We start from the raw sequence: 11,839 nt of genomic DNA, 5'->3' as shown, positions 1-11,839 counted from the left end.
CCCAGCCCCCACCCCGGCCGCTCTGCTGCCCTCGCGCGAAGGGCGCCGCGTCCGGGGGAGTGAAGACCTTGGTGCGCCGTGTGTGGCGGGGAAGCTTTGTGTCTGCTACTTCCGCGGGCTGGAGGTAGGGCTCAGGGGGAAGGAAGCGCTCTGGGGTCACAGGGCAGCCCCGGCAAAGGCAGCTGCTGTGACCTTTCTCCAACAGGAAGGGGCCCTGGGGCCGGGCCCTGGGAATAGGGAGGCAGCGCCCCATGCCCATTTCCCAGGGACTGGAGATGGGGAGGAAGCGGAAGGGAGCTTCGGGCCCCACACTCTTCCTCTCCCCCTCCCCTTCCTCTGCTCGGAGTCTCCAGGAGTGAGCGTGTGGTTGTGTGTGTGGTTGTGGGGGGGAGCGGGGGTGTAGGTAGCTTAGGCCCCCTGTCGGGGCTGCTTGGGTGTGCGCCACACTCGGAGGGCTGACTGTGTCCCCCTGCCTTGTCAGATGGGCGACAGGAGGCTCCTGAGGCTGCGTCCAGGTTGTGTGCTGCCCTAGGTCTGCAGTTCCCCTGGGCGAGGACTGCAGTCATGGCCCAGTCACAGACTTTGGTTCTCAACGTCCCCGAGACACCCGAGGATCACGAGTAAGTGCTCTGGGGCTGGTGGGCTGGCTAGGCCCACCCTGTCTTGGCCTGCTGGACGGGGGTGAGCCTGGATTCCCATCGTGCCTCCAGCAGCCCCTGTGAGGAGAGTGAGGTGCATGACTCCTTCCACCAGCTCATTCAGGAGCAGAGCCTGCGGGTGGCCGAGGAGGGTCTGGAGCTGCTGCAGGTGGCAGGAGACCCGGGGGCCTCGGGTGAGTGTGTGCCATGCGGCCAGGAAGGGTGGCAACAAGCCTGGGTAATGGATGCGCTGGGAAGGGCAGGGAGGAGCCCTGGTAATGTGCTGGGAAGGGCAGGGAGGAGCCCGGGTAATGGACATCCTTTCTTCCTAGCCAGCGCTCACCAGGTGCTGCTGGGAGACTCGAGTGGCCCGGTCTACAGCACGGCCACGCTTAGCATCCTGGCCAGCATGCCCAGCCGCACCATCGGTGAGCAGGCCCCCTGCCCTTGCTCTGTTTTCCCTGCAGCCTGTGCTGGCCTGGGGTTTCTGCGGGGCGTCTGTGAACCTAAGCTCAGCCGCCCTGTCTGCTGCCCAGGCCCCCATCGTCACAGCCCCGTGCTGGCTTCCCGAGTCCTCCTCCCAGGGGTAAAAATAGGTTCCTGGGAATGCAGTGGAGCCGGAGGTGGGGAGGAGGCTGGGCCGAGAGCCTGGCTTGGCTCTGCCATCCGCCCCCTGCCCTCCCAGGCCGCAGCCGAGGGGCCATCCTCTCCCAGTACTACAACCGCACGATACAGCTGCGGCGCAGGAGCAGCCGGAGCAGCCGTCCTCCGCTGGGGCCTGTGGTGTGCTCCGCCCGGCCCAGCCTCCGCCTGTACGACCTGGAGCTGGACCCCGCAGCCCTGCAAGAGGAGGGTGAGTGAGCCTTGGCCTGTGAGGGGGTGGGGCCCAGGTGGCCGCAGGGCGTGGCAGAGCTGGGAAGCCCCTCCTGCAGCTGCTGGAAGATTGGTTTTGAAGCCTGTGAGGGCTTGCTGCACGTCCAGTGCGCATGTTCCGTGGATATTCTGGAGCGCTGGCATGTGGCCCACATCAGGCAGGGCTTTGGCATGCAATGCCAGAAGGCCTGCAGTTCTCCCATCAATTACTGTGTGCCAGTGAGACAGACGTGAGTCAGATGAATGCACAGTTAAATGGCTACAGCTCAGATAAGGGCAGCCAGGAAAGAGGTGCTGCAAAAAGAGCCTCCTGAAAACCAGTCCAGCCTAGAGGAGAGAATGACTAGAGCAGAGGCAGCAGGTGCAAAGGCCCTGAGGCAGCCAGTGCCAGGCTTGTCTGAGTACCAGGATGGGAAGGGGCTGGGCAATAGGCAGAGGCTCCACAGCCCCAAGTGGAGAGCACCCCTGCTGATGGTGTTGGGGCAGTGCATGATGGTATGGGTTTTGGAGCCAGAGCGAATGTTCCAGTTTCCCTGTTTACTTTTCATGGGAGCTTTGTTGTAGCTTCTTGAGGGTCATTACCTCATCTGTAAAACTGGGTTAAAGTAGCACCCACCTCCAGCATGGGTGCAGAGGGAAAGGGACGCCCCCTCCATGCTTCCGGACCCGGAGCTTGGGGAGGATGGGTGGTGGTTAGGAGGAGCTGTGCTGATTGACCTCTGGCCCGTGTGGCCTTGTCTGCTGTACTTGGCCTGCTGGGGACTTCTTAAAGGAGGGCTCACTCCTCGGGTTCTGGTACTGTTGATGTTGAGGTCCAAGGGTGCCCCCCTTGGGCCTCCTGAGCACTGGGCCTTGCCCTCCTGCACTCCCTGGGGTACCTGATGGAGAGGGGCGGAGGGGCTCTGGGGCTGCTGGGCAGAGTAGGGTGTGAGCAGGGGCCTGGTACCGGCCTGGGTCTGGCTTCAGCGAGGTGGGTAGGGAGGAGCCCTCTGGGTGCTGCCCAGGCCTGGCCAGTATCAGGGTGGAAGGGGTGTCTGGAGGGTGGCTGCTCCGCAGGGGTGCTGGCCTCGCTGGGCGCTGACTGACCTCCTCCTGTTGCAGAGAAGCGGAGCCTCCTGGTGAAGGAGCTGCAGGGCCTGTCGGCGGCCCAGCGGGACCACATGCTCCGAGGGATGCCCGTGAGCCTGCAGGAGAAGCGCTTCCTGCGGTGGGCACCTCAAGTCTCCCTATCGCCCTGATACCCACTTCCTGGACTGGGCTGGGCTGGGCAGCAGTGAAAAGGGTCCCAAATCTGTGGGTCAGTGGCCTCAGGAGGGCTGCCTTTGTCCCTAGAGAGAAGAGCCGCATCCCAAGGGGGAAGCAGAGGGCCCGCCAGGGCCGTGACGGGCTCTGCTGCTGCAGCCAGCTGCGCTACACCTGTGCCCTGGTAGGAGCCGGGCGGGGGGCTGGGTGTGCAGCAGGTGGCCCTGGTCTCTGCCGCAGCCGTGGGTGGCCTGCGGGTGCCCGTCCTGTCTTCCCAGCCCTCAGGGTCTCCCACCCCTGTCCCCGCAGGCCCTGCACAACCTGGGACTGGTGCTTCTCACCTGCCTGCACGCCTTGAAACCCTGGCGCTACGCCCTGAAGCAGATCGGGGGCCAGTTCGGTTCCAGCGTGCTCTCCTACTTCCTGTTCCTCAAGACCCTGCTACTCTTCAATGCACTGCTGCTGCTGCCGCTGGTGGCCTTCCTGGTGGCCGTGCAGGCGGCCTTCCCCCCTGAGGCACGGCCTGTCCCCGCCTGCACGGGGCTGGAGCTCCTCACAGGCGGGGTGAGGAGTCCCACGGGGCCGCGGTGCACTCCTGCCTCAGCTGCCCGGGGTGGTTCCCAGGTGCCCCGAAGGGGAGGGATGCGGGGTGGGAGGAGACAGTGCCTGACCCGGCCTGGCCTCCGCAGGGCTGCTTCACCCACACCGTCATGTACTACGGCTACTACCGTAATACCACGCTGAGCGTGCCGTGCGGCTCCCCGCAGTGTGGCCCCGGAGCGGGCACCCTGCCGTACAACATGCCCCTGGCCTACCTCTTCACCGTGGGGGCAGCCTTCTTCCTCACCTGCTTCACCCTGGTGTACAGGTATGCCCACTGCCACATGGCCTGGCGCTGAGCCCTCGAGCCTGTCCATCCATCGCCACCCATCTGTCAGTCCGTTCACCTCATCCAGCCGGCTAGCCCCCATCCACCCACCCAGTGATCCCTTCGTCTGTCCGTCCATTCATCCTTCCTTCACGTGTCCAGCTGCCCTTCATCCGTTTCTGCGGTCATCCCTCATCTGTCTAGCCCTCCACACATCCCTCTTCCGTCATCTGTTCATCCATCCACCCACCCATTCATCCGTCTCATTGTCTCTTCGGCCGTCCGTCTGTCCGTCCATCACTGCATCGATCCTTCATCCCTGTATCCGTCCATCCACCTCCCCACCCGTCCATGCGCTTACGCCCTGCCCATCGTCCTGGACCTCGTCCCTGCAGCGCCTTTCACCTGTCTAGCCGTCCTGTGTGTCCCCTTCTGACCTTTATCCGTCTTTCGTGCACCATCCCTTCACCCTGCTCTCCTTTTCATCTGCCCACCCGTGTGTGCGGCCGTTTTCTAGCCACCCCCGTCTTACCCACGCACTCCCTGCACCGCATCTCTCCGTCCTTCGCCACCCCCATGTGTCGCCTGAGGGCAGGGAGCTTCCCAAGTGTGATGCCTGAGTGGGAGAAGCTTGCTGGTCCTAAGAGAACATAGAGCAGCGACTGGGCCAGGATTGTCCAGGACCCTGGAGGTGTCCGTTTAGGGTTACAGGAGTGGTGGGATAGGGAGGTTAAGTGAGTGGGCAGGAAATACGGAGGTGGTGCTGTGGTCATTGGATATGCAATGCAAAGGCCCTGGGGTGAGCCCAGCATTTGCCAGACTACATCTGGTGGGAGTGGCCAGCTGTGCCAGCAGCGAGTGATGCCCTGACCCATCTTTCTGGTCCAGAGAGGTCGAGGTCCACACCAGGAAGGTGTGGGTACAGGGCTGTCCCATCTTCTTCCTTTGTGTCTGTGTCCTTGGGCCCCTTATTGACCACCCTGCTCTTGCTGTTCCCAGCATGTCCCACGCTTTCGGGGAGAGCTACCGGGTGGGCAGTACCAAGGGTGTCCATGCCATCACTGTCTTTTGCTCCTGGGACTACAAGGTGACCCAGAGGTGGGCCTCCCGCCTCCAGAGGGACAACATCCGCACCCAGCTGAAGGTGAGTGGTGGCTGACCTGGCTCTCTGCAGGGAGGGAGGGCATGGCCTGCCAGCTGGCCTCAAGCTCACAGTGCCAGCCAGGCTGGTCTGGGCTTTTGTGGCAGCTCCTGTGGGAGGAGGGCAGGCGGGCAGGCATTCTCTGCTCCTCAGGCGCTGCTGGGCAGCTTGAGGCTCCCACACTCTGAGACAGGCCAAGGGCGGGGTCTGGCCCTGGGGACCTACAGGGCGAGGCTGTGACCGGGCTGCAGCGGGGGCTGGGTGAGGGCTGGGCGGCCGCTGCCCTGGCCTGCGCCTGTGTGCCGTGTACTGGTGTGGTACCTGCCCGCTGCGTCCCACAGAGCTGTTGACAGGCAGTGCTGCCCCCCAGGAGCTGCTGGCCGAGTGGCAGCTGCGCAGGGCTTCCCGGAGCGTGTGTGGGCGGCTGCGGCAGGCCACCGTGCTGGCCGTGGTGTGGCTGCTGTGCCTGGGAGCTGCAATGGGCTGTGCGGTGGCCGTCCTCGCCTTCTCGGAGGTCACAATCCAGGTGCGGCAGGGGCCGTTGAGCGGGGGAGCCAGCTGTCCCTAGGGGAACATGTCCCAGTGACCCTGGCGTCAGCCCAGGCCGCACCCCGTCCACCCAGGCTGGGCTGCAGCCCCTCAGCCTCCCGCTGGCCTTCCCCCACCTCCCTCCCAGGCCCCCTTTCTCTCTTTTGGTTCCACTCCTTCCAGTGCAGTTTGAAGCTGGCTGGGTAGGCTGGACTGGTGGGAGTGGCTCCCTGCCACTATCCCTCCCGCTGGGGCCCTCCCTGGGTCCCTGCGTCCCTGGGTCCCTGGGTCCAGTTCACGGTGGGCTGCCCTTGGTGACCACAGCCCTGCCCGCTCCCCCGCAGAGCCCCGTGGTGGCCGGCCAGGAGGCAGGGCTGCTGGTCCTGCCCCTGGGTGTCTCCCTCCTTAACCTGGGCGCTCCCTACCTGTTCCGTGGCCTGGCCACCCTGGAGCAGCACGACTCCCCGGTGCTGGAGGTGTACATGGCCATTTGCAGGTGTGCGGCCGAGTGGTGCTGTGGTGTGGGGCTCCCCGGCCACCCCCAGCACCCCTCCTTCAGCCTCTTTGTGCCTCACCCCACGCAGGAACCTCGTCCTCAAGATGGCCATCCTGGGCGTGCTCTGCTACCACTGGCTGGGCCGCAGGGTGGCCACCCTGCAGGGTGGGTGCTGGGAGGACTTCGTGGGCCAGGAGCTGTACCGCTTCCTGGTGATGGACTTCGTCTTCGCACTTCTAGACTCACTTTTGGGGGAGCTGGGGTGGAGGTGAGAAGTCTACCCACCCCACGTCCTCCTGAGCCCTCCTGGGAAGGGCAGGGCTGGGCCTCCACCATGGGCACCTCAGAAATCTTGCCCTTCCAAGGCCACAGGTCATCAGCCCCAAGAGATGCTCTGGGGTGGAGCAGGGTGTGTCCGTAGCCCGGTCCTCACGTTTCCCAGGGACTCCACTGGGGCTGTGCGGTAGTTCGGTGCCTCCTTGGCCTCAGCCTTGGCTCTGTCAGGGAGAGAGGGGGCTGGTAGGGGCCGGGGAGGAAGCAGAGGTGTGCAGAATGGGGGGAGTGGGCTGCAGTGGGTCTGCTTTGTGAGTGCGTTATTTCCTGCTGTGTTTTCTTTGAGAATGTGTGTCTGCTGATGATTTAAAGTAAGGCTTTTAGAGAGCAGGGCTGCCTTAGAAGCTGCTCCTGCGTGACCGGCGGCCAGCTGTGTCTCCTGCTCAGAAGGCAGGCTGGCAGGGGTGCTGACTGCAGTCCCCAGCCCGTGGGTGTGGCCCTTGTCTGTCCTGATGTCAGGGTACCTGTGCAGGAAGACGTGGCCCAGGTGCCTTCCCAGAGGGGCAGAGGGTTCGTCCCAGGAGTTAGTGTCATCCTCTTCTCCTTAGGCTCATCCTGGAGAAGAAACTCCGGAGGCGGAAGCCTGAGTTTGACATCGCGAAGAACGTGCTGGACCTCATTTATGGGCAGACCCTGACCTGGTGAGAGCTCCGCACGCCCTCGTGTGGGCAGTGCCCTGTCCCCTGGCTAGAGAGGGGTGTGCTGACTGTCCCCGGCTGTGGCTTTCCCAGGCTAGGCGTCCTCTTCTCGCCTCTGCTGCCTGCCGTGCAGATCCTCAGGCTGCTGGTCCTCTTCCAGGTCAAGAAGGTAGCGCCTCCCAGGCAGCCCTCCGCCCCACTTGGACCCCAGTCTTGGGCAGGCTGGGCCCCCTCAGTGGTGTGTTGAGGGTGTTGGGTGCAGAGCCGGGCAGTGTCGGCAGGCTGTGAGCAGCAGACCATCCGAATGGCAGCCATACACTTGTGCCTGAGTGTCCCCTGTGAAGAGGCGGTTGGCCTCCCTCGCCAGCCCTGTGCTGCCTGTGCACAGGCTCTGAGGTCACCTTTGTGCTCTGGCTGCCATGTGTGGTTCCTGGGGTGAGGCGGGTGAGGTCCCGAGTCCTCATCCTGGGGTCTGATCTCGGCACCCCCCACCCCGCCTGTTCCCTTGGCTTCCTGGAGGTCCTGCCAGGGGCCCGCAGGGCGGCGGAGGGGGTGGCGGTGGCAGCACATTGCAGCTTTGTCTCCAGGCGAGCCTGCTGGCGAACTGCCAGGCGCCCCGCAGGCCCTGGCTGGCCTCGCACATGAGCACCGTGTTCCTCACCCTGCTCTGCTTCCCCTCCTTCCTGGGTGCCGCTGTCTTCCTGTGCTACGCCGTGTGGCAGTGAGTCTCTGGGAGGGGTGCGGGCACCGGGCGGGCAGCTCCCTGTTCCGTTGTGGGTTCGGTGGGCCAGTGTGTGAGGGCCTGGGGTACGGGGTTCATCAGGGGCTGGGAGAGAGCCTGGGAGGGGGCCGTGGCCCTGAGGTTCTGACCCCTTCACCAGGGTGAAGCCTTCGGACACCTGCGGCCCCTTCCGGACCCTGCGCACCATGTACGAGGCAGGCACCGTGTGGGTGCGACACCTGGAGCAGGCGGGCCCCGGGGCCCAGTGGCTGTCCTGGCTGCGCCGGTACCTGGTGGAGAACACCTTCTTCCTCTTCTTGGCGTCCGCCCTGCTGATGTGAGTTCTGGGCAGGCTGGGGACCTCCAGACCGAAGACCACTGGCACAGGCGCTAGCCTGACGGCCGTCTCCCACAGGGCAGTCATCTACCTCAACATCCAGGTGGTGAAAGGCCAGAGGAAGGTCATCTGCCTCCTCAAGGAGCAGATCCGCAACGTGAGTGCCTTCTCCGCCGCTGCCTCCTGCCTGCCAGCTCTGCAGGGAGCACAGTCTCGGGGCGTGGGGCCTGCTGGGTAGATGCCCATGAGATTTCTGGGACACTGGACTTCCTGGGGGCCACGCTGGGACATAGACTGGGGCCAGTGCCTTCATTGACAAATAGTGGAGTGAGGTGGAAAGGGTTGAGATTTCTTTAAAATTTTTAAAACTTATTACTCTTGGGGCTGGGGATTTAGCTCAGTGGCATAAGCACCTGCCTTGCAAGCAGGCGGTCGTGAGTTCGATCCCTGGTACCGATAAAAAGGAAAAAGACAAAAACAAAACAAAAAACCTTATTACTCTTTTGCCTATGGTATTGGGGATTAAATCCATGACCTCCCCACATGCTAGGAGTGTGCCGGGCAGGCGAACCACACTGGTGTTTTTTGGTACCAGGGATTGAACTCACCTTCTGCTTTGCCAGGCAGGTGCTTGTGCCGTTGCGCTAAACCCCCAATCCCCAACCCCTTTTTTAAAAGAGGTCTTGCTATGTAGTTGATGCTGGTTTTGAGCTATGCAGCCCAATCTGGCCTCCAATTTGTGGTGATCCTCCTGCCTATATCTCCCAAGGGCTGGGATTATAGGTATGCGCCACCACGTCCAGTTGGAAACAATTTTTCAGGAAAGGAAGTAAGGCTTTGTTCAGTTTGGTGGCTTAGGACACCCCTCCCAGAGTAACTCCCTCCACAGGTTCTGGGTGCTGCATTGTGCTGGACATGGGACCACGTGAGCACAGTGCAGAAGGCTTTGTGTCCACAGGTGCAGGTGGCTATTAGGTGGGAACGGAGGCCCCAGCACCACCCCGTGCCCACCTCAGCACCCCAGCGGGGTCCTTTCCTTCTGCCCTGTGCACTTGGCTCTTTGGGTGTTTCTCTGCCGAGTGGGGCAGGGACTCCTCCCTGCCACTGACTGCAGGGCCTGGTGGCCTGGGCTGGTGTCCGCTGCAGGCTGGTGCTGGGAGGGCGATCCCAGCTTTGCCCTCACTTCCCTGGGATTGCAGGCTGACCCGGGCCATGGTGCCCCCAGGGCCCAGCAGACGCAGACTCCATCCCTGTCAGTGGTAGCTTGCTAGGAGGAGGAACACTGGTATTGCTGTGCAGCCTTGCTGGCCCGAGCCTGGTCACTAGGGACCCAGAACCTGGCCCCTGTGCTTCAGCAGAAAGATGCCCCTGCCTGGACCAGAGACCACTGACCAGATCCTGTGTAGATGCTCCACGTGCTTCTCACGTCACCTGAAGAGCGCAGGGCCCAGCGAACTCTGTTTGTGGCAGGGGCTGGGGCGCAGGCTGCTGGCCACTGTCTGTGGGGCCCATGACCTCAGGGTCCTCACTGTGACAAGGGCACGAGGCTCGGGGTTGTGAAGTCGGGACGTGCCCCTTCAGCTGCTGCTCACTTCAAAGAGGAGGAAAGTGGTGTGAGCCGGGACTGGCTGTCCTCTAGGAGGCGGGAAGGCCTGAAGTGGGTAGTCCTTAGGGCTGCTGGGAGGAATGCAGCCCTGCCGACACCATTCAGGTCTTCTGACCTTCCGACCTGAAGCCAAGGGTGTGATATGTTAAGCCACTAAAGTGTATAACAGTATGTGACAGCAACTACAAGAAACACACACATGAGCTGGGTGTGTGGCACATGCCTGTAATCCCAGCACTTCAGAGACTGAGGCAGGAGAATTGTGAGTTTGAGACCAGCCTGGATACAAAATGAACCCAAGGCCAGCCTCAACTGCATAGAGACCTTGTCTTAAAAAGACAAAAAGAACAGAAACATACACAAACTCCCCAGCTTGTCTTACACCTTTGTCAGATGGTGGCACTGAGGGCAGAAAGCAGGCAGTTTGCCCAAGACACAGATTGTAAGTGGCAGGGCCAGTTTGAAATTTGGAGCTGGCTGTGGGCCCACTCTGTAGCTGATCACATTTCTTTGTTCACTTTGGCCACTAGGAAGCTTAAAGCCACAAATACGTCCATTTCCTTTTTTTTTTTTTTGGTTTCTCCTTAACTTTTTTTTTTTTGTCTTTTTCCTTTTTATCCGTACCGGGGATCGAACTCACGCTTCCTTAACTTTTTTACCACTTGTGATGTTGAATGTTGCTCGTAAGCTCTGTGGAACAGGCTTACACTGTGGAACAGGCTGGCTCTGCAGGACCACGGGATGGTCAGTTCTGTTTTCTGTTCCGGCCTTTCTAGGAGGGGGAGGACAAAATCTTCTTGATCAACAGGCTTCATGCTGTCTATGAGAGGAAGGAGAGGAGCAGGTAAAGGCCACAGAAAGGCTGCGGCCTGTGCGGCTGGATGGGCCAGGGCCAGACTGGACTGCACTGCAGCCTCTGTGGGACCCCTGCCTCCCAGTGGTGGGGGTGGGGGAGCTGGGGGAGGGGAAGGCGGGGGTGAAAGAGCTGCGCCCTCTTGGGAATTACTCCCCACCTTGCCTTTCTGCCCACAGGGTGCCCTTTGCCCCCGGAAGTGAAGGCAGCACATGGGGACAGCACTGCCTGTCTGGCTGGAGGGACACTGCTGGGTCCTCAATCATTTCCATCTTTGGCAGGGTTGGCAGAGCTGTGGAGGCTGAGACAGCTGCCCTGGTCACAGATGCTGGGGACAGATGATGGGTCAGCAAGGAGCCGTCTGACACCCCCGCCATCCTCAGTGCCATGGTCCTGTGGGCAGAGACGTGGACCTGACGCCCCGACAGAGACACGGTGGTGCAGTGGTGGCTTCTGCAGTGTGTAGCTGGGCCCAGATGGAGCTAGAAGGGTGGGCGGTGGGCTTGGCTCCCCACAGACGCTCCTTCCCCTGCCTGGCCCTGCCCTGGGATGTTATTTATTCCAATTAAATGGATTTTGCAAAATGGATTTTTGGGGAGCTGAGCCTGCCTCCAGCCCCTCTCACTGCCGTGGGGACCGCAGCCAGGAGTGGAGGCCCAGAGACTGGCTAGAGAGGGCTTGGGTTAGTGGGCAAGGGGCAGCAGGCCAGGCAGCAGGTGATGCCTGCTTACTGGGGTGCAGAGAGGGAGGCAGGTTTAGCGAAGGGCTCCATGGGGATGAGGTGAGGAGAAACAAGCCAGCAGGCAGACGGCCTGGAGGGGGCAGGGGGAAATGGGTACAGGGAGGAGGACAGCCTGTCTTCACCCCTATGGGGAAGGACACGTGGCTGCCGTTGGCTGTTCTCTGCTGGCTCTGCCCACCAGTGCTGTCCCTGCTGGGGGCCAGTCGGGGGCACTTGGGTGCAGGTAGATGCTGTCGGTTGACACAGCCTTAGTCACCAGTGTACACTGGACCTCGTGGGCCTGCTGCTGCCAGTAGGAGGGGCTTCCTGGCCCAGCATGGCCGATGCAGCCAAGGGATGCCTCGGGGCCTCTGCAGGTCGCTGGTGCTGATGCTGGCGCTGCTGGTGCAGGGCAGAGCCAAGCAGACAGTCCAGCAAGTGAGCCACTGACCTGGGGCCGTGGGACCAGCCCTCGTCTCTGGTAGTGGCTGTGCCAGGGTCACTGCAGTGTCATCAGCCTTGGTCTATGTCAGCTGCATTAACTCCATGGGACCATCACAGAAGCAGAACTGTCTTGGGGAGTTTTGTAGAATTGTTTGCCGAGCCAGGCTGTAGCTCCCAGCGACTTCCTCCGCTGGCATCTGGGTGTTGCTGAGGGACAGTGCAGGGGCTTTCACACCCACATCAGCTGGCAATGGAGGGGGTCCTGATGTGGGAGCACACCGAGGTTCCCTGAGTCTGTGTCCGCCTGTCAGGGCCTCAGTTTTAAACTTACTGGCTCCCAGTTCTGTCTCTGGTTGGTTCTGTTCCTGGATCTATAGTGTGGCCTTCAGATCCCTTGCCT

The 11,839-nt window shown here is 62.0% G+C and overlaps 1 protein-coding gene across 4 annotated transcripts; it reads left to right on the top strand.

The window, feature by feature from the left end:
* Positions 1 to 481: 481 nt before the first annotated feature.
* Tmc6 (transmembrane channel like 6) lies at positions 482 to 10,862 on the top strand. 4 transcript variants are annotated; one of them, XM_063242031.1, is made up of 19 exons: positions 482 to 620; positions 754 to 832; positions 975 to 1,066; positions 1,324 to 1,491; positions 2,613 to 2,718; positions 2,844 to 2,937; positions 3,063 to 3,317; positions 3,443 to 3,621; positions 4,621 to 4,765; positions 5,133 to 5,288; positions 5,635 to 5,786; positions 5,875 to 6,054; positions 6,668 to 6,760; positions 6,851 to 6,926; positions 7,345 to 7,478; positions 7,639 to 7,815; positions 7,894 to 7,972; positions 10,198 to 10,265; positions 10,556 to 10,862. In XM_063242031.1, exons 3-19 carry the CDS (start codon positions 1,048 to 1,050, stop codon positions 10,614 to 10,616), a joined length of 2,142 nt encoding a protein of 713 aa, XP_063098101.1. In that variant the 5' UTR covers positions 482 to 620; positions 754 to 832; positions 975 to 1,047; the 3' UTR covers positions 10,617 to 10,862. The 4 variants fall into 4 exon arrangements, with proteins under 4 accessions (XP_063098101.1, XP_063098100.1, XP_013002542.2 ...); XM_063242030.1 differs by having other exon boundaries at positions 971 to 1,066; XM_013147088.3 differs by having other exon boundaries at positions 488 to 620; positions 711 to 832; positions 971 to 1,066.
* The last annotated feature ends 977 nt before the right edge of the window (positions 10,863 to 11,839 follow it).

The sequence above is a fragment of the Cavia porcellus genome, unplaced genomic scaffold (genome assembly GCF_034190915.1).
Source record: "Cavia porcellus strain 051 isolate PalLab524CR breed Dunkin Hartley unplaced genomic scaffold, mCavPor4.1 scaffold_32, whole genome shotgun sequence".
NCBI lineage: Eukaryota > Metazoa > Chordata > Mammalia > Rodentia > Caviidae > Cavia > Cavia porcellus.
This window is presented reverse-complemented; position numbering and strand designations above follow the sequence as displayed.